At 41.1% G+C, this 21317-nt stretch overlaps 1 protein-coding gene and 1 pseudogene across 1 annotated transcript; both read right to left on the reverse strand.

Moving 5' to 3' along the window:
- On the reverse strand, positions 1 to 5028 carry LOC119745051 (putative protein FAM47C). Its single transcript, XM_038221274.1, has 3 exons — positions 4777 to 5028; positions 1232 to 1380; positions 1 to 649 (listed from the first exon to the last, which is right to left on the reverse strand). The coding sequence occupies exons 1-3, from the start codon at positions 5026 to 5028 to the stop codon at positions 1 to 3; spliced, it is 1050 nt and encodes a 349-aa protein (XP_038077202.1).
- Positions 5029 to 16738: 11710 nt separating this feature from the next.
- On the reverse strand, positions 16739 to 18867 carry LOC119745052 (annotated as a pseudogene).
- Between the last annotated feature and the right edge of the window lie 2450 nt (positions 18868 to 21317).

Consider the following 21317-nt stretch of genomic DNA (forward strand, 5'->3'; position numbering starts at 1 on the left):
CTACATGTAGGAGGCATCTTGAAGTCCGGGATCCAATGTTGAACCAGTGGGTAGCATGGGATGCAGAACTGACATCCTGGATGGGATGGACAACATCAGCTGGAGGGATTCAGGATGAGGTGCAAAGCTAACAACCAGGACTGGGATGAGGCAGAAATTAACCACAGGTAAAGATGAATAGCTAACGGCAGTCAAAGATGCAGAATTAAAAGCCAGGATTGGATGGAGGACTTGACCAGTGGTGGATGGAGGACTTGGCCGGGAGTGGATGGATGACTTGGCCGGGAGTGGATGCAGGACTTGACTGGGAGTGGATGGATGACTTGGCCGGGAGTGGATGGAGGACTTGGCCGGGAGTAGATGGATGACTTGGCCGGGAGTGGATGCAGGACTTGGCTGGGAGTGGATGGAGGACTTGGCCGGGAGTGGATGGATGACTTGGCCGGGAGTGGATGGAGGACTTGGCCGGGAGTGGATGGATGACTTGGCCGGGAGTGGATGCAGGACTTGGCCGGGAGTGGATGCAGGACTTGGCTGGGAGTGGATGGATGACTTGGCTGGGAGTGGATGGAGGACTTGGCCGGGAGTGGATGCAGGACTTAGCCAGGAGTAGATGAAGGACTTGGCCGGGAGTGGATGCAGGACTTGGCTGGGAGTGGATGCAGGACTTGCAGGATGAAAGGCTGGTCTGCTGTGACTGAACGATTCTTATACAGTTTAGTATTGCAGGTTCCCTGGTCACATATCTCCACCTTAGGCTGCAACCCAATGTCTTTAAGATGTTGAATGCATTCCATGAGCAGGGCTTTAAGGTTTTTGGCACCTTTTAGATCTCTTGACAAGAATTATCCAATGGGTTGTTTCCACCAGCAACCACCAGTCATACCAGCAACCGTGTCTCCGAGAAGTTCAAATACTTTTGAGGAAACCAGGGATTCACTTCAACAATTTTCAACCAACGACGAAGAGATGACATGGACGGAAGCGTGAAAATGCCCTGACAGAACTAGTAAGCACGAGGACTCTCGTTGTACAAACAGAGAGCCGTGATTTTGTCTTTGTAGCTCCATCTCCTTCCTTTAGCCTTACAACGCCATGACAAATTTCTCAACTGTGATGCAAAGAATGTTATAGCAGGCCCTTCAAGAAACTCATGAGCACCTTTGATTAATTCAGTAATCGACTGCGAAGCTTAAGTCAGCTTTTCCATTGACTTTTTCAGAAGATATACCCTTTCCTTAGCCTGCATGTTCGTTGGCGTTCCTTCTTGAGCAGCTTGCTTTGCTTTTTACTGGGTAATTGGCCAGCAATGCCAGTTGATTCAAATGAAGAGTCAGCTGATTGTGTTTCTTTAGGAGCTTTGCAGTAAGAATGCTCATCCTGTATTGTGTAAGACACTGCAACAAAACAAGAATTTAGCATCACTCCCATGTCATGCAAAAAAAAAATAATAAGGCAAGCAAAACAATCTCACGTGGCTCACTTTTTATTGTTGGTATCCAAAAACTATGATAAAGAAGACAATACTTGATTTTGTCCCCAATAATAGCTCCCAAATATCTTTTCGAAAATGTCACTTGTGAAGGGGATGATTAGGCAAACAATAGCATATAAAAATGTACACGTATGCTAAGATGCATGACTTGTGATAAATTTGCATGGAGCCATACATACATTGGCATATATTCTCGTATTTTTAAAAAGTGCAAATTTTTAATTTTAATGTTGAAATTTTAATGTGGTAGGGAAACTAGCACACACAAATCAGCTGGAGATCATGTTAAAATTATTAATATATATCTTCGGTCAATTTTCATATACAGCTTCGTGTGAAGAATATCCCATGATTCCAACCCTCAAGAGTAAGTTTGGCTAACTGAGTGGTTTTTTTTCTGGGAAAGGAACAGGTGGTCACAGTACTCGAGCCAGGAACGCCTTCGGTATAAAGCACTTCCTTTGTAACGCTAAGGAAATTTGTTATCTAGGGGAAATACATACATGTACAATGTAGTTGAAAGCAGCTGGTGTTATGAAAACAAAAACGGAGTGGTAAGTAGTTGAAGGGGCCTGTGGACCACCCACTTGATGGCCTGGTTTATTTAATTGATAAAGATTGACATAAGTCTATATGCATATGAAGTAATGTCTCCTTGTCCCCACTTTGCCCTACACAGTCATCAAAATAGTTAGTCCCTATCTCATGGTAATTTATTAAATTACTTAAATGTATGAGTTGAAAAACAAACAGAAACACTGACAAATAATGTTGAAAACCTACAGTGTAATTCCTTATGCATGGTTTTAAACTGTGCTCCTTTTAATTCCCTGTTTAATTTATGAGTTGTAAAGACTTCAATACTCTAAGCAATGTATTTTAAAATCATCTGAACTTTTGCTTTTCCGTACAAACGGGTAAAATCGATACGGTAATAAAACAAACAAACTATAGTTCTGCTTCCGGTCTGATGATATTTCAAGAATGAAAAAAAAAATGGACACTAAAACATACAAATCCACAAGGTTGAAGGTCCCTCTAAGACCTAGACAATTAAGGCCCTTTGTTCTTTGTATTAGCCACTCTGAGGTGGGGGTTTCATCAGTAACCAGCCTGATTCAATGTCGCCGTCTTCAGTTAACAAAGGAAACAAGAATAACAAATGCAAAACAGGGCACATGTAAAATAGGACACAATGTATACGTGTGGTTGAAGGTCCCCCAAAAAACTGGACAATTAAGATCCTTTGTTCTTTGTATTAGCCATTCTGAGGTGGGGGTATCATCAGTAACCAGCCTGACTCATTGTTGCCTAAGATGAAACAAGATGAACCAAGATGAACCAAGATGAAACCAGATGAAACCAGATGAAACCAGATGAAACAAGGTGAAACAAGGTGAAACAAGATGAAACAAGATGAAACAAGATGAAACAAGATGAAACAAGATGAAACAAGATGAAACAAGATGAAACAAGATGAAACAAGATGAAACAAGATGAAACAAGATGAAACAAGATGCAACAAGGTGAAACAAGATGAAACAAGATGAAACAAGATGAAACAAGATGAAACAAGATGAAACAAGACAAAACATGTTAACTCTGTAGATGGGGTTTCACAATACATTTAAGGCAGTTTCACTTTGCATGTTAAATTGGAAACGAGACTGGGATGTGTAAATAAAATACTGTCGTTACACAAGGGCTGATCCAAAACACTTTTTTGGGGGGGGGTTGATTAAATGTAGATAAAAAAATCACAGCATGGAGTTCGGGGCATGCTTAAGGACCCCAATTTATTTTTGGTGGGGGGATTCTAAAATCCAGATGCTCTGTGGCGCAATCTGTGGCAATTTCTGACCACTTTAACCAAATTTGTTTAAGGAAGAGATGGTAGTGTACGCGTGACCTGCCTTTATTGTGACATCAATTGAGTTAAAAAAATTCAGGGGTTTTTTGTCATTGTTATTACGTTTCTTAATTGTGTTACATACAAGGTCAAAATGTATTACCATTGTGTTTAAAAATAAGAATGTTTACAAATATTTTCTTAATTCTGTCTTAATTTGAGCATAAATGTTTTTGGCAAATGATAGTAACTTCTATCGTTTCGGGTTTTGCGGTAACACCATGTGGTAATAACTACTGCTTAGAAGATATTAGTTCTGAGAAGAACTTGTCCTGCTTATTATCAACTTGCTAAGTAGTTTTTTGTTCTGTTTAGAACAACAAACCTCGCACAACACTTAACAAAGCTCCTACACCCACTCGTGGGAAAAACGCCTCACCATGTACCCAATTCAGCAGGGTTCATCAACACCATAAAGGGAATTAAATTGCAATCCGCAGACATGCTAGTGAGTTTTGATGTCAAATCTTTATTCACTAATGTACCGACCGAAGAAGCATGCCTCGTAACCAAGTCGATACTCGAACAAGATGGCACACTCACGGAAAGAACCAGCTTAACGCCAGATCAAATCTATGATCTTCTCCTGACTTGCGTAAAGTCTACGTACTTCCAATGGAGAGACAATTACTATCAACAGGCTTCAGGCACTCCTATGGGGTCTCCAATTTCCCCAGTCCTGGCTAACATCTTCATGGAAGATTTCGAGCAAAAAACTTTGGCAACAGCTCAATTCCAACCTAAGTTATGGCTTCGATACGTAGATGATACATTCATCATATGGCCACATGGCCCGGACAAGCTTGATGGTTTCCTCCGCCATCTCAACCAACAACACCCGAGTATACAATTCACCATGGAAACTGAGACATCCGATTCATTGCCTTTCCTTGATGTACTCATTTCCAAACGGGCCGATGGTTCACTTGGACACTCTGTGTACAGGAAACCTACACATACAGACCGATACCTCAATGCTCGTTCATTCCACCCACCATCAGTGAAAACCTCGGTGAACCGCACCCTACTTCGAAGGGCACATATCATCAGTGATGATGAACACCTACAATCCGAACTGAAGCACCTCAATAAAGTGCTAAGAGACAATGGGTACAGACCTAAGAATCACAGCCTCGCACCGGATTCGAGCATGTCTCAGACCCTGAACACACCCGATATGCCGGTTGCAGTCCTTCCGTATATTGGCCATGCATCACACAAGATCCAGCGAATCCTCCGTGAAGCCAATATTAAGGTCTACTACCGAACTCGCAATAAACTCGAAACGAAATTGTACACCCACAAAGACAAGCACAACCCGAGAAGTCAAGCAGGAGTTTACCGAATTCCTTGCTCATGTGGCAAAGTGTACATTGGCGAGACTGGCAGAGACCTCACTACCAGGCTTAAAGAACACATAGCTCATGGCCGCAGAGGGGAACTTGACAAATCGGCAATTGTCAAACACTCTGCTGATCTGGATCATGTTGTTGATTGGGAACAAGCGGAAATCATAGCCCCAGAGAAACACTGGTACACCCGTCGTATCAGAGAAGCTATTGAGATCCACAAACATGACACTGTCCCACAAGATATCGGCTACTTCATAAGCCACATATGGCATTCAGTTATTCCAAGTTGCAACACCCGTGGCTCACAGCCAACTGACACACCTGAGCGAGCAGGACGCTCAGCGGGCATCCCTCAACACAATACCCAAGGCTCACAGCCAACTGACACAGTCGAGCGAGCAGGACGCTCAGCGGGCATCCCTCAACACAATGCCCATGGCTCACAACCAACTGACACACCCGAGCGAGCAGGGCATGCCCAGCAAGCACTCCTAATCCTAACAAACCCTACTTAAGGAGTAGCATCTCCAACTATCTTCAGTCTCCTGACGATGACTAGAGCAGGCTAGTCGAAACGTTGAGACCAAAGACAAGTTCTTTTAGAACTTACAGCAGAACAAAAAACTACTTAGCAAGTTGATAATAAGCAGGACAAGTTCTTCTCAGAACTAATATCTTCTAAGCAGTAGTTATTACCACATGGTGTTACCGCAAAACCCGAAACGATACCGATACCCCACCATGCAAAGCCTCAAATCTTAGATAGTAACTTCTGTTGCGTGCCCTGTATTTATCATTGATGCAGAATAACTTGTGAAATCATTAATACCAGCAATTCATGTATCTGTAACAAGTTTCAGCCTTTTTCAATTTTCAGTCAAACTTTCCTTAATGTTAAAATGAAAAATACCTTTGAATATCTGATGAGGCACTGCTGGTTCCAGACGCTCACTAAATTTCCTCTTGGGAGGCCTGCGTGTTGTTGTCACAGATTTGGGGGTGGATTTGGAATATTGAAGATAGTTGGAACAGCATGCCAATTTAGACGGTTTTGAGTAGATTTATTTGAAAACTGATTATTTTCAAAGTGCTCCAAGCACAAACAGTAATTTGTGCTAAGATATAGTTGCGTTCCTCTCTGCAAATCTTTGCAACTGGTGTTAATAAAGAATGCCTAGGCCTATAATTAGTAAAAATGAATTTATTTGGTATTTCCGGAATTTGGATTGTCTCATTAATTAACTAATGTTGGGACTAGGCTAGCCGATTTCTTTAAATTAGGCCTAGCTTAGGTACCTCCATACGTTACGTAATCGTGATGCAATGAAGACGCCGTCCAACCTGGGCTAGGCCTAGCCCTAGCCCAGCCTGTGCCAAGGCATGTCTAAAATAAATGGATGCGTTAGATCATGAGTAGCTGGAAACTACCCAGAGTCAAGGCTAGGCATAAACCCATGGACAATTTAGACATATGCCTAAGATTACATTTCTTGGGGGAAAGCAACGAATAAAAAACATAATTGACAACAAATTGAAAACGATCGAGCTACGGGACTTAAACGCTGCTTCAGTCTGGCCGGCACAAGGGTCAGTCAACAGATTAATTTACGCGATGAAGGCAACGTAAAAAGTAAATAAATCTGTTTCTTACCCTCTCATTGTTCTTTGGGAATCTAAAGAATGACAAGCCTGGTCATTTTGACTGCCGATTATGGCAGTTTATTGCCGAACAATGGGTAGAAGAAAACGAAAAACGACCGGCAGACGCCACTGTAAATATTCACGCATCTGGGACCTTTTCAACATTTAGCACTCTTAAATGGCGGCGAAAGTCTGCCTGATGTAATCAGCTTTTTGCCGGTGAGTAATCCATCTTGCAGCGCTTTAGGATCTTTGGTCAGCAGCGTTTCCAGATGTTGAAGTGGGGGGGGGGGGGGGGGAGGGGGGGCAACCGCACATCCACGCCGAAATTTAGACAAGTTTTGTTGCATTAAATCGGACGCGTGGCCTCCGTAAAATCAAAAATGGGTGCTGGTACCTATCTTGCAAATAGGGTCGCTCTTCAAAACTGATCGTTATTGTGCAAACTGAAAAATCTATGCCGATTTTCACGGCGCATTGTAAAGGTTTTGAGCTGGGTTTCTTTTTTTTGGGGGGGGGTTAGAAAATTAGAAAATACTTACTGACAAAACATTTCTCGTACAAAAATCCACTGGAGGGGGGGGGGGCAAGTTGCCCCCTCCTCCCTCCCTTCCCCCGGATACGCCAATGTGGCTAGGCTCCGTTCAAAAACGCCTGGCTGTTTCGCCACTCGGTTTACTACCGGCGCGAGTTAGGGTGACCTTGTCGAAAGACTACAGTTAGGCCTCGATACCAGCAGCGGCAATCTCTTGTTAATATTTTCGGAACCACCAACTTGGAAAGCTGGAAAAGCTGGGGTGGAGGGGGTTGGGCTGGACGCTACCTGACTATTGAGGGCACTGTTCCAAAATGCATGTACATATATACCCGCGTACGTATAGTGGTGATAAAATACATTCTTATTTAAAATAAAACAAAAATATTTGATTTTAGCTGTAGAAGATAAAATGCTCTATACTTTGTGCACAAATGGTTTCAAGACGTATCCTCGTCATGCTCAACCTCTATGCACAATTTCAATCAAAGATTTTGAGTTTTCGTGTGACATAACAGTGATTGTCATTACTGAAATATTGCCGTAAAAGTTGGGTACATGTACCCTAATATTTATACAAAAACCCCTAGCGCAGGGTGTTTTGTGCACAAACCTTATCAGACGGCCTATCACGCTCAACTGGCTTCGGCAAAAACGATGAACCTCAACATTAAGAATAGATTAAGACAGAGTACCGGACTAACTTTTACGAGCATGTGTTTGTAAGGCCAAAAAAAAAAAATCGGTATCTGATCAGACCAAAGTTCCGGAATTGACGCGGCCACGCGGCTTTTTTTTTTTTTTTTTTTTTTTTTTTTCCTTCAAGCTTGGATTGTACGGACAAGGTGGGTACTATTTTGCCTTTTTGTTGTCCTCATGTACATTGGTGTCCTCCATAATTTGCCTTGGTGCTTTCGATCATTTGCCTTGGTGCAATTTCCGATTCCTTGGTGTTCTTTGGTAAAAAAAAAATTGAGGAGGTGCGGGAAAAGAGGGCGCTGTTGGAGCTACCGCGGAACATTTTGGAGAAAAAAAAAGATCGACGCGCATGATAAAAATCGACGCGCGCGCTGACCAGAGACCGACTTATTATTTTTTGGGCCTAATGGTCTTACACTGCAATTTCCTGATATCATATTTATGTCATTCTTTTACGGTTCATATCAATATTAGAGATTTTTGTGTCAAACACCATGGCTAAATATTGGACGAGTTTTTATTTTAATGCAAAGTGTTTATCTTGAGATTTCACCTTTATAATAACTATGTTTATATCGCAAATGGACAGAAGTCGGCGCGGTTAGCAGTGTATATAAAGCGCGCCATCTTTTGAAAAAAATTGACAACGATTTTAATACGTAGTTTCCTTTACACTGCAATTTATTTAAATTATATGTATGTCATTTTTTCACAGTTCCTGTCAATATTCGAGATTCTTGTGTCAAATATCATGGCAAAATATTGGCCGAGATTTCATTTTAATGCAAATAGTTTATCTTGAGATTTTTGGCATTACAATCACTATGTTAACATCGCGAATAGACAGAAGCCAGTGCTGTTAGCAGTGTTTATATGTCGCGCCTTCTTTTGGAAGAAATTGATGACGATTTTAATACGGGCATATGGTGTTTATCACCATGGTATTTCCCCATGCGCGCATATCCGTTGAGTAGAAAAGCATTCCTATGGCGATGCCATTGGTCACCATGGTCCCAATGGTGGCCACCCAAACATTTTATGGTGGCGCTTTCATGTATGGGCGGCCATTAGGGCAAAAAAGACAATCACAAAATTAAAGTTAGGCAAAAATAAAATAACATAAAATGCAAAAAAAAATAAACAATATCGTACAATTAACAATGAAAATGTAGGACAACAAAACAAAATTGAAACGAAAAAAATAAAAAAAATAAACATAACAAATAAAACTTTCGTGTTAAATGTACAATAAAACACAAATTAAACTAAACCCAACATTACTGTAAGCCCCGCGAAGAATGTAAACCCAAAATTACTGTAAGTATCGCGACGAATGTAAACCCCAAAATTACTTTAAGTCCCGCGACAAAATTGTAAACCCCAAAATTACTTAAAGCGGGGTACCAGTCTACATGGACTGGTATACAACAACCTATCACTGCAGCGATGGCCGCGCTACAGGGACTGTACACGTGCAACTTTTGCGTTTATTTGGAGGGGGCGTAATCATACACGAAGCCACTATCGTGCATGTCAAGTCGGATGGAGGGGATTTTTTTTGGGGGGGGGCAGCCACTATGAGCAATTAATTTTGTCAGATTGTGCAATTTTTTTCTTTTTTGAAAAGTGATTTATAGCTGAGAACATAGCAAGGATGGACTGATATGTGCAGGCTAAGTTCAGGGAATAGTTTTTATTGTTGGAAAATTCCAAGAAAATTTGCCAATTTGCCGTCGTGAAGTACTATTTAAAGGGGAATAAATTTGGTTTTGGGTTTTGTTATAATCATCAGCAGGACTGTTGCTCATTCTTTTGTACTTTTTGGGCTAGGAGTCAAATGATCCGAGGAACGAAGGCTCTGCGAACATTTTTGATAGAGAATATTTCTGTTGATTTACATTGGTATGGATACCAGTGTAGTTACATAATTGAGCTGCCCAGAGTGTATTTGTTAGGTTTTTAATATGTAAAATACGCATTTGAGGAAGTTCCGGTTTCGATACAAGGTGATGGCGGTGAGTGGGTTAACTTGTCAACGCATAAACCGCCTGCGGGCCGATTAGGTTAGTATATTCCCAGAGAGCAGGCTTTAAAAAAAACATCTCCGGTGTAGGCGACGCAAGGTTTGTTTTGCGTACATTGTGGGTTTTCTGGTTTCTAATTCACTTAATGATGTGATTTATACAGGTGATAATAATTATGCCGTCCCACTTGTGTTTTTGTGACGGGTGCTTCATCAGTCACCATATGTTTAGTCTTCTATGTATTCACTCCTTTGCTAACGATGGTAAAGAATATATATAATGTCGGTGTCAGGGCGTAAATCCGGGGGAGGGAAGCAAGGGCGGATCCTGAACACGATTCTTTTAGTGGGGGCAAAAAAATAATTGGTCCTCCAAAAAGTGGGTCCAAAAAATTACGGCGTGCGGTTTGAATTTTTGGATTCTAGATGCTCTGTGGTGCGATCTGAGGCAATTTCTGACCACTTTGACAATTTGTTTTTTGAGGAAAAGATGGTGGTGTACGCAGTGCCTACCTTTATTGCGACGTCACATAATCAAATGAGTTCTATTTTTTGGGGGGCGGGGGGCGGGCCTCCGATGCCACCCTCCCCTCAAAAAAATCTGCCCTTGGAGGGATGGGGGTATATACCCCCCCCCCCCCCAATTTTTGACCAAGGGGGATGGACTATTGGATCACATCCCCACACCCCTTGCCCACGTGTTGAGAAGACAAAAAAGGGCAGATTTTGAGATATTTTAAATTTCCCTAAAACCAAAATGTATTCAATAGAGTACTGAAAAAGGAAGAAAAAGTACAACAGCTTTAAATGCACCTTTTGATGTAAGGTCAAGGGGCGTAGGTATACATGATGTACATCTGTTCAACTCCCCCTGGTGTCATTGTGTGGTGTCCAGCAAGAGCCCCCCCCCCCGCCATCGAATTTTTACTGCCGTGCAATTTGTTTATTAGTTTAGTCATCCCCAGTCCCCAAAACAGATTTCCGCCACTGCCAGTGTGTTTCGAGAAGGGCCCGTTTGCCGGGTGCTTTTTTGTGGTTAGTACAAATAGACAAGTGGCATCTTTTTATCGGTTAATTTCTCTTAACGTTCACGAGATTTTTGACTGAGGAAGAAGGGTTAAATCTTCTTTGTTGCATTCGCGTTTTTCAACTCTGAAATACGCTCTAGGCATTGTGTACCTACACTGGTACCGATATCCATACAAGTGTAAATCAACAGAATTTCCCCTACAACTTACAAGACTTATAGTCATGCTGGTCGCAAGATAAAGTCAAAAATGTTCATCAGTTCGCAGAGCCTTCGGTCCTCAGATCATTTGACTCCTTTCCCAAAAAGTAAAAAGAAAGAGGAACGGTCCTGCTGATGCTGATAACAAAACCCAATTTTATTCCCCGTTAAATCAACTTTACTTCACGGCGGCAAATTGGCAAGTTTTCTTGGAATTTTCCAACAATGAAAATTATTCCCTAAACTTAGCCTGCACATATCGGTCCATCCTTGCTATGTTCTCAGCAATAAATCACTTCTCAAAAAAGAAAAAAAATGCCCAATCTGACAATATTAATTGATCATGGTGGCTGCCCGGCTGCCTCCCCCCCAAACAATTTCCCCTCCAATCCGACTTGACATGTAACATAGTGGCTTCGTGTATGATTACGCCCCCTCCAAATAAACGCAAAAGTTGCACGTGTACAGTCCATGTAGCGCGGCCACGCTGCAGTGATAGGCCGTTGTGTACCAGTCCATGTAGACTGTTACCCCGCTTTAAGTAATTTTGGGGTTTACAATTTTGTCGCGGGGCTTACCAACCTCGTCCCCAGTGCTTACTTTATTTCCAACCGCGTTTCCAATAGTAAACCCTGGATAGGAAACTTTCTTCCTATATGTAAATGAGGCCCCCTCATTTATAGATCACAGATTCCCCCCCCCCCCATTCTCTTTTTGTACATTAAACAAATTTAACCAACAGGTCTCCTTCACACTTAAAGTTACATCTTTGCTCTACCCCTACTTGAAAGTGGACTGACCCCTGAGCCCAGAGGGTGCAGTGGTTTGGGGTGGTGTGGCCTAACATGCCTTAGTGCTATTTTTCCCACCAACTAAGCCGCTGTTTCCTCTGTTCCCTCTCCATTTCAGGTAGGAAAAGTTACTTTTATTTACATCTTATCCTTAGTTTTCACATACAAACAGAAGTGGAAGTTGTATAGATTAATATAGATGTTAGTTTGTTTGACTTTGATTTCAGGAAGTATTGTTTTATTGTAGTTAAACTTGGAGAAAGTTAGTGACTTTTATAGATATTTCCACTATGTGAAACAATGGTTGCACTGGTCCGAAATGGCCTTATTCTGGATCAGAGTAGACTTTTTATTCTTTATTTTTCGTTTTACTGAAGTCAACTGTGATCAAGTAGCTGGAGTTGATGAAAGTTCATACTTCATAGATTTGATTGACATTGTAGTTTGATTTGACTTTTCCAACTTGTATAGTAATTTTTAGGGAGAAAAGTCGCCTTTATATTTTAGTTTTCTGAGACAGTGCCTTTTCACTGTACAGTGAAGGGTATACTCAGACAGCATGGTCCGAGCCCTGGGTGGACATTCCTTTAGCCATATGGTAGGGTAATTAACTCCATGCCCTGGGGGCTGGTCAGTAGAAGCTGAGGACTAGGCTAGCCTTTGTTTATGTCTCCCAACATAACAAACCCCCTTTTATTTCGTTATCAGAGGCAAGTGCCAGGCTATGAGAGGTTCTAGAGTCCAGACTTCTTGTTTCATAGGAAAGACTATTGTTTATATTAGTCTCCTGAGCTAGGCTGAAACTGTCTTGTTAGATTGTTATGTTTTTCTTTATTTTGGCTTAAGTGTAGATAAAGTGGCTGGAGAGAGTGCCACATTTGCCCCCCCCCCTCCTTAATTCTTGTCAAAATAATAGTTTGTTTTGGTTTTTTGGCCAAGTTCTGACTTGATAACAGACTGTCCAGTTCTGAGTCAAACAGAGCTAATAAATATTAACTTGTTTATAGGCCTATTTGATGTAGAGTAATGGCTTAAGCAAATGCCTTGGATTTATCCTGTTAAGTGTTTCTTTATGAATGTAAAGTTTTATTTCTCACTTTTATTGAAACTGGTTATTTGGTAATAGTTGTGTTTCCAATCAACACTGAGTTTTTAGTTTTTGCTTTATGTAGTCGGCTCGATCAGGAATAAGTTTATCCTATAGTTTTGCTTTATCAGGATTATATTAACCATGTAGTTAATGTAAACTCTTTTGATTTCAATATGTTTGGTTTAATAAATAAGTGCTATTTTTCCCACCAACTAAGCCGCTGTTTCCTCTGTTCCCTCTCCATTTCAGTCGGTTATAAAGAACAAGAGTCACCATCCTTTACATATATCCTGATTGGATACCGCAATTGGCTAGTAATGGATTTGTATCGTGTACTTGGTGCTATATATTCACAACGTGCAGTACGTGTTTTCGCGATCATTCGTCCACGCCTTCTCGAAAATACTAATTTCCTTTCCAATGTGCTCATATTAATATGAAATATGATACTGCATGTTGTCTTGATAAGATCGTAACAGTTTGATTTCAAAAATCGTGTTTTCGTAACTCACGCCGTGCTCGCGCTGCTACGAATTGACTCTGTTTTTACCCCAGACACCGCATACAAAACCAAACGCTAATGTGTAACGCATATCCAGGCACCAGACTGATCCTCATTTGCATACGTGTGCAAAAATCTTGCACATGCAAATGATCCAATACCAGGGTGAGAGAGCAGGTAGTGGTGGGCGCGTACTGCTCGACACCCTGGGGACGAGGTTGCGGGGCTTACAGTAATTTTGGGGTTTACATTCGTCTCGGGACTAATACAGTAATTTTGGGGTATACATTCGTCGTGGGGCTTACAGTAATTTTGGGGTATACATTCGACGCGGGACTTACAGTAATTTTGGGGTATACATTCGTCGCGGCCGGGACTTACAGTAATTTGGGGTTTACATTCGACGCGGCGCTTACAGTAATTTTGGGGTATACATTCGTCGCGGCCGGGACTTACAGTAATTTTGGGGTATACATTCGTCGCAGGGCTTACAGTAATTTTGGGTTATACATTCGTCGCGGGGCTTACAGTAATTTTGGGGTTTATATTCGTCGCGGCCGGGACTTACAGTAATTTTGGGGTATACATTCGTCGCGGCCGGGACTTACAGTAATTTTGGGGTTTACATTCGACGCGGCGCTTACAGTAATTTTGGGGTATACATTCGTCGCGGCCGGGACTTACAGTAATTTTGGGGTATACATTCGTCGCAGGGCTTACAGTAATTTTGGGTTATACATTCGTCGCGGGGCTTACAGTAATTTGGGGGTTTATATTCGACGCGGGACTTACAGTAATTTTGGGTTTAGTTTAATTTGTGTTTTATTGTACATTTAAGACGAATGTTTTATTTGTTATGTTTAATTTGTGTTTGTATTTTTCTTTACGATTCAATTTTGTTTTGGGTTTCTTTATTTTGTTGTCCTTCATTTTTCTTTGTTAATTGTACGTTATTGTTTATTATTTTGCATTTGATTTTATTGTATTTTTGTTTAACTTTAATTTTGTGATTGTCTTTTTTGCCCTAATGGCCGCCCATATTCATGGTGGTTTTGAAACCTCATGGTGCATGGTGCCATTCAGTCATTCTGTTCATCGTGTTGTCAGTGGCTCACCCGGGGGGGGGGGGGGGCGCTCGAGGGGCTGGAGCCCTCCCCAGGTTGTCAATTTGTGTTATTGCTTTTATTTTTGTTTTAGTCCCACGATTTTACCCTAGTGATATGTATGTGGCTTTTTAAAAGGGGTGATAGTGGCGCCACCAATGTCAAAATAGTCCGCCACCAGAAATAAAAAAAAAAAAAAATGTTTAATTTAACTTCTGAAAAAATTGAAAAAAAAATTGAGCCCCCCCCCCAAGCCAAATTCTGGGTGCGCCAGTGCGTGTTGTATGTTTTCATACTCTTACTTCTAGCAGAGCTGGCTGAGGTTAAGAAAAGTGGGTCGAACCTGTGTTCACAGGAACAGATTGCCCATCTTTCTTTCTTTAGTGATTTGACCAGACTATTATGCTGCTGATGAGGGGGTATCGCCAAAACTCCTGCCCAGCAAGTTTGTTACCTTCCCAGCATTGAATAATGCCGGTACCCATTTAACACCTGGGTTGAGAGGAGTAATTGAGGTAAAACTCAAGGGCACCACACGCATGGCAACGTCGGATGGGTTGCAGCTAGGATAAGGGTTGTAGGTAGAGTGGAGTTGATGGTTAATGGGGTTGAGAGTGGATGGCGGTTGAGGGTGGTTGTGGAATGAGCATTCGGTTGGGTAAAGGGTGGTTGGTAGAGTGGAGTTAAGTGTGAATGGGTGGAGAGTTGAGGGGGTAGATGGTGATGTGGATGGAGGCTATGTAGAGTGTGTTGCACATGTCAACGTGGGATGGGTTGCAGCTAGGATAAGGGTTGTAAGTGGGGTTGAGGGTGAATGGGGTTCAGATTGGATATATTGCACTGGCGGAAAAGGGAAATATTAAAGGAAAGGAAAAAGCGTGGACGAGTTCGCCCATATACAGTCAATTACAGGCCAATGAAGTGAATATTTCTCAGGAACATATTTTCTGCTACTTTCTAATCCTCTTCAATGAATGAACAATAATTGACATCCTGTTTTATTAATTTGATTGAAAAGGTTTTTCAGACATTTAAACATTTCCACGCTTTTCCAGACATCTGAGGGCGCTGTTGCTGTGATATCCTTTCAGTAAGCCACTGCTGGTCATTTTTGGTATTTTCTGTTGAAATTGTGAACCCGACCATTTGCTAATGCAAAACATTTGTGAGAATAGTTTGGTCATTGGCTTAAAGCCATGTACTTACACAGCAACGAATTACTAAAGAAAATAAATGATAAAACAGCAAAGTATCCACAATTCTGGCAATTTTCTTGTGCATAAACTAGTTGTAACATTGAGGTTACTGCCTGAAATGACATCACACTGTTGCTCATGAAAATGGAAATCTGCATTAGCATAAAAAAGTGAATTTTCACAGATTGCATTAAGTAAATTACATTTTATGGGCAACCCTCAACGTTTAGTTTATACAGTGACAGGCCTACCGATCGGTCAGGCCCTTGGCATTGTGGGTTTCCTTGAAAATTGCGATATGGTTCAGCTGGTGATGGGGTTGGGGTTCATATTGAATATAGTTTGAGGGTAGGTGGCTGAGGGTGGGTGTGTTTATGGTTGACGGGTGTTGAGGCGGATGGGGTAGATGATGGGTGAGGGAGTCAAGCTGTATGGGGTGACAGTTGTGTCTGAATCTATTACCAACCTTAGCTTACCTGCCTGTATGCCACATTATGTGGCATATGAGAGCTATGATAGCTCTCAGGGGCAGGGCGTGGCCAGAGGTTAGGACGGTGTGCAGCTGAATTTACCCTTCCCTGGGTAGTTGAATTTTAATTAGCTGAGTGTGGATTAGCCCTATGTATATTAGCAGAAAAGCATTTTAAATTGTAATTAAGGGGATGAAAGGTTGGCACATCAAACATATAGCAGGGTGTGTATGATGGATCAGTGGATCATTCGACATTTCAAAACGTTACATAATTTTAAAAAAAATCCCTCAACAGTCTTAGAAAATCAAAAGTCCTAATTTAAAGGTGAACATGTTTATTGGTAATTGCATGCGCGTCGGTTGGCTACGCGCGTATAGGTTGGCTAATAAATAACCCTTTGGGATTTCTGGCTTGAGGCCTCGGGCTGGGGCTAGGCAAGGCTCGGTTCTATTGTTTTCAAATATAAAATGTCCGCGAAATGTTTTTGTCCGGCTAGGCTTCGGGAGGTTTTGGTTGTTTTTGTATTAAATATTTTTAAATGTAGCCATTCTGTCAAGGGCTCGTTGGCCGTTGAATTATTTATTATTTGTTGTTGGACACAAACGATAAGCATAACTTGTCATCTGAACATTTCAGCCAACCTACGCGCGAAATAATTAACAACGAGGGCGGTATAACTGGCTTTCTATACTTGCTTGATCTCACTCCCACATAGTGTCATGGTCAAACTCAAACGAAATTTCGGCTGGTCGCACTGCCAGCTACGCTGCAATATTTGGGTTGGCGGCAATGCGGCTCCTGAGGGCGGTAAGCTTCGGGTACTTCTCCAAAGAGTTGGCGCCTTTGGCCGTGGCGTTCACAACGTCAACCGCGGCGAAGAAAAATATATCAGCCACCGTGATCTACAGATACAAAGGAAAAGACGAATGTGTGTTTCTCTTCAATATTCTGATTGGTTACCTTTGCAATCACACGTCGCTTTTAATTTTGTAAGTCACTATTATTCACTGTGAACTTCGCAGTTACTGTGAAATAGACTCATCTCTTGGATCATCGCCAGAAATGATTATATTTTTTTATGTCATGAACTAAAAGAAAAACAAATATCTTTTTACCGAGTTTCCGACGAAAAAGTCCCCAGCTTGCTCCAGGTCCAGTAAGCGTTCCAAGGCTTCGTAGACGGGTGGAACCTTCAAGAAAGTTTCTGTTCTCGCGGCCTACTTCACCCTAGTTGACCGTAGTTGCACTTCGGTCAACTACGGTCAAATTAACTACGTTCAACTACGTTCATGACCGTAAGATGTGACCACCGCATAAAAACAATTGTGTTTTTTTTTGTAAATAAATGCAACCTTAGGTTCATCACTAAAAAAACAAGTACACTATGATGTTCGGTTGGTTAGTTGGTTGTTGATTATTGTTCATTTTTCGGCGGGATGGGGTATGATGAAGCGTTGACTAAGGGGTAATGCATTTTCATTTTAGAGGGGAGGTGCATGCATTGTAATGGAATATGGTCCTAAATTCCCCTGCCCTCAACTCCTGCACTCGTTGATTTAGGACCTGCGTTCAAATTGTTAGTACCTGAGTCGCAAAAGGACCCCGGACAATATTCTCGAATTCCAGCCCGATATCCTCCACTGTTTCCATAGCCTGGTCAATGTATGCTTCTTCAAGGGGAGTCTTTCCGTAAAGCCCTAAAGAAACGACAAACAACCTTTCTTGAAAAAAATATCGTTTATCACATAAGACGAAAATGAAAAACTATTGTTTGTCACAATATTAAAAATGTCTTCTGAAGACGGTCAACATAAAAAAAAAACATTTCTCAACTAGCCAGCTTCGATTGTTCTGGCCTCCATCAAGCTATTCCCCTCCCCTCCAAAAAGGTCCTGCTAGATATTAAAATAAATGATGGCTCTATCCCATTCAGAGACGCCTCTCTTATAGACTGGCTTGTGAATAAAAATGTGCGTAAGATCGAACACCACATTGATTATTCGATGGTGTGACATTGTGTGGTTTATTTCTTCATTTGAGACAAATCTATGGGGTCTCAACATGGGTAGAAATAAACTCCTGTAATGGTGACACAAAGGCCTTTATTCGTATTTTGGTATAAACATTACGATCGTGTTTTCTCAAGATTTTTTTTGCGATGATTGTTTAAAGGAGTTCAAGTCTAAAGGAAAACACAACACGTATGACGCGTGTGTCAGCAATTAAAAACTTCTCGAATCGTTCAAATTGTGTTTACTACTAAGAGGTTCATTTTGACAAATATTTCAAAAACGAAACAAGAGGCGAAAGCTTTTATACATTCCGATGGGAGATCAGTACTGCTTCAAACGTCGAGCTGCATGAAATTCAAACATCTTGGAGAGAATTGGCACGGCAGAGGTCCGGCCCTTATGAGCGAGCTGGTAAGATAATGTGAAGAAGGATAAAACTCACCGAATTCTTTGGCTACGTACCGCATGATGGCCTTAGTCTGTCCAATCATCTACCCGTCCACCTCCAACACCGGTACTTGCCGAGTGGGATATTCTAAAATCAAAGAAAGACGTTCACAGTAAATGGGATAATCCACTCCCATGATTATGGCCTACTCCTTCCCTGCCTAATTTTTGGTTAGGAAGTGTGACTCGACACTGACTTAATTAGTTCAACAATTGCCATTATGTGAGGAACTCACTTGGTTTGAGTTTCGGCCATTCCGAATATTCGATGTTCACCTCTTCAAAGTCGACTCCTGCAAGCTTGAAAGCAAGACGAAGGCTTTCAGCGCGACAACGCGCCTTGAGGTATAGTGGAGCACGTATTTCACCATGGTCGGCAGATGGCTTGAACGGTATTTGAAGCTGTTGAAATGAAATTGTTAGCCAAAACCTCAGTACTCGTCGTCTGCCAACAACGAAACGGACGGCAACTTATGTGAGATCCGCCGCTCCGCGAATCAGCAGATCACCGTATGATATTGATAGTTCCCACGTAAAGGTCGTACAAGGTCAGAGGCCATTTCGTCGCATATCTGACGAAGTGACGAATCGGTCATTTTGGAGTTTTTTTATTAATTGAGTTTTAGGGTTAAAAATATTCGAATTTTCAGATTTTTAGGTTTTTAATTCATGAAAACACTTCATTTGTGTTGTTCCGAAACCCACTAAGTGACGAATCGGCACATATTGGAAAAAAAATGTCTTGCGAACTGACGAATAAATTATTCGACGCTTGGTCATATCAGAACAGCGCGCATCCAGTATCTGACGAAGTGACGAATAACCAGTTATTCATTGGTTACGCACACACCCGTCTTAATAATTGAATGGCGTATGAGGGAACCAGGGATCTTCTGTTTCGCGCGCTTTCCGTCACCTTTCAAAACAAACTAACGGCGCTGCAACATTATAATGATGTCTAAAAAGAAGTTACTACTTCACCTTTATGTAAGTTTGTGTATGTAGAGTTGTAATCCTAAAATGAACGGAGCACAAAATGTACTAGGCTAGGACTGCGCGACGGACACGCTTATACAGACTGGGATTCATTTAAAACGTGCGATATACTTTCCTTCTAAACCGGCGTTTTATAGGAATTCCACAAAAGGTCTACTGCATTTCGAGAAAATCTCGAAAACGGTCCCCTTTAAGTGGCTAATTAGAGCTGAAAACCTCATTTTAATCAGCCCATACTGAAATGAAGTGCCTCCTAGGGGATGAAAATTAGGATTTTTTTTAAAACGTGCGGTACACTTTCTTTCATAAACGACGTTTTATAGGAAAGCATTATTACTGCATTTCGACGGAGTCCATTTAAGCGGCTACTTAAAGCAGAATACATTATTGGAATAAACCAATACTGAAATGAAGTGCACCCTAGAAGGTGAAAATAGGATTATTAAATAAAAATATTATTTATTCAAAACATATGCGGTACACTTTCTTTAAAAACTGCGTTCAATGGGAGACCCGAAATACTGCATTTCGAGATATTCTCGAAAGTGGCTAATTTGAGCATAAAACCTCATGGGAATAAGCCCACAATGAAAATGAAGAGTGCCCAGGAAGGTGATACTTAGGATGATGACATAAAAATATGTTTTATTTGTAGATTTTCTTTCAAAGACGGCATTTTTAAGGAAACCCAAAACACTGCATTTCGAGATATTCTCGAAAACGGAGCCTCTCTAAGTGGCTAATTAGAGCAGAAAAACCTCATTGGAATGAGCCTATACTGAAATAACGTGTGCCCTAGCTGGTGAGTGATGATAAGGATAATAAATAAAAATATAAATTATTTCAACGTGTGCGGTACACTTTCTTTCAAAAACGACGTTTTATAGGATACCCAAAATACTGCATTTCGAGATACAGGTTTTGTATTCTCGAAAACGGAGCCCTTTAAGCGGCGAATGAAAGCAGAATGCCTAAGGATAACAAGCCGTTACTGAGATTATTGTACCCTGGAAGACAATAATTATGGGATTTTGAGACAAAACTGATTGTTTTTGAAACAATTGCTGTCTTACATGAATGAATGAATAAATAGTGTTGTTCGTTGTTAGTTCGCATTCACAGTTTTGTGTTTCTTCTATTTTGTTGCGTCCATTCGAGATATTTTCCTTTTTAATAACTTTTTTATTAGGCTACTGTATATTATTAAAACATTAAAGCAAGTACTTGGATTTGAACGTGGGGTTTAAGTGTTACTATATTTTTTCCTTAAAAGAAAATAGAAAATGTTTGTAAAACATACACATTTCTTTGAAAATGCGGGTAGTGTTGTAAAGAAGTGACGAATATGCAATGGATTTGTGATGCAAAAACGCGCGCACAGTCAAAATGTTATCTTACAAAGTGACGAATAAGACATTTTTACGTGGCGAATAAGCACAATGACGTTTTAATCTATCTCGCGAAGTGACGAATAAGTTTCACAGCAAAAATTAGACAAACCTTTAGTCTTACGAGCAAAAAACAAATTAATAGATATATTTTAACAATCAAATAACTACCTTGAATAAATTAAGAATGTACAAAAGGGGAAAGTAGCATCGAAAAGGGACACGTTTAATGTGTTCAACTTTAAACGCGTTTTTCTCAGAATTGCGTTAACGCGTAATCGCGCGTATTCGTCGGTTCGTCAGATATGCGACGATTTACTGGCCTCGATGTTTTTGGTCGTTGGCAGTTTACGTACTAAGAGTTACTGGCCCTGCTCCAAGTAGGTCTTTAACAAAGTCCACTGTTTGAGTCATACTACTATATAACGTTAGTAAGT

Source organism: Patiria miniata, unplaced genomic scaffold, assembly GCF_015706575.1.
Source record: "Patiria miniata isolate m_02_andy unplaced genomic scaffold, ASM1570657v1 HiC_scaffold_7, whole genome shotgun sequence".
Lineage (NCBI taxonomy): Eukaryota > Metazoa > Echinodermata > Asteroidea > Valvatida > Asterinidae > Patiria > Patiria miniata.

What these genes read in the sequence shown, in the direction of transcription:
- LOC119745051 (XM_038221274.1), bottom strand. Translation starts at nt 5,028, where the DNA reads ATGCCATATGTGGCTTATGAAGTAGCCGATATCTTGTGGGACAGTGTC. An exon ending in TCTCTGCCAGTCTCGCCAAT is followed by an intron (nt 1,381 to 4,776) that starts GTACACTTTGCC and finishes TACACAATACAG; the next exon opens with GATGAGCATTCTTACTGCAA. An exon ending in ACATGCAGGCTAAGGAAAGG is followed by an intron (nt 650 to 1,231) that starts GTATATCTTCTG and finishes ATCCACTCCCAG; the next exon opens with CCAAGTCCTGCATCCACTCC.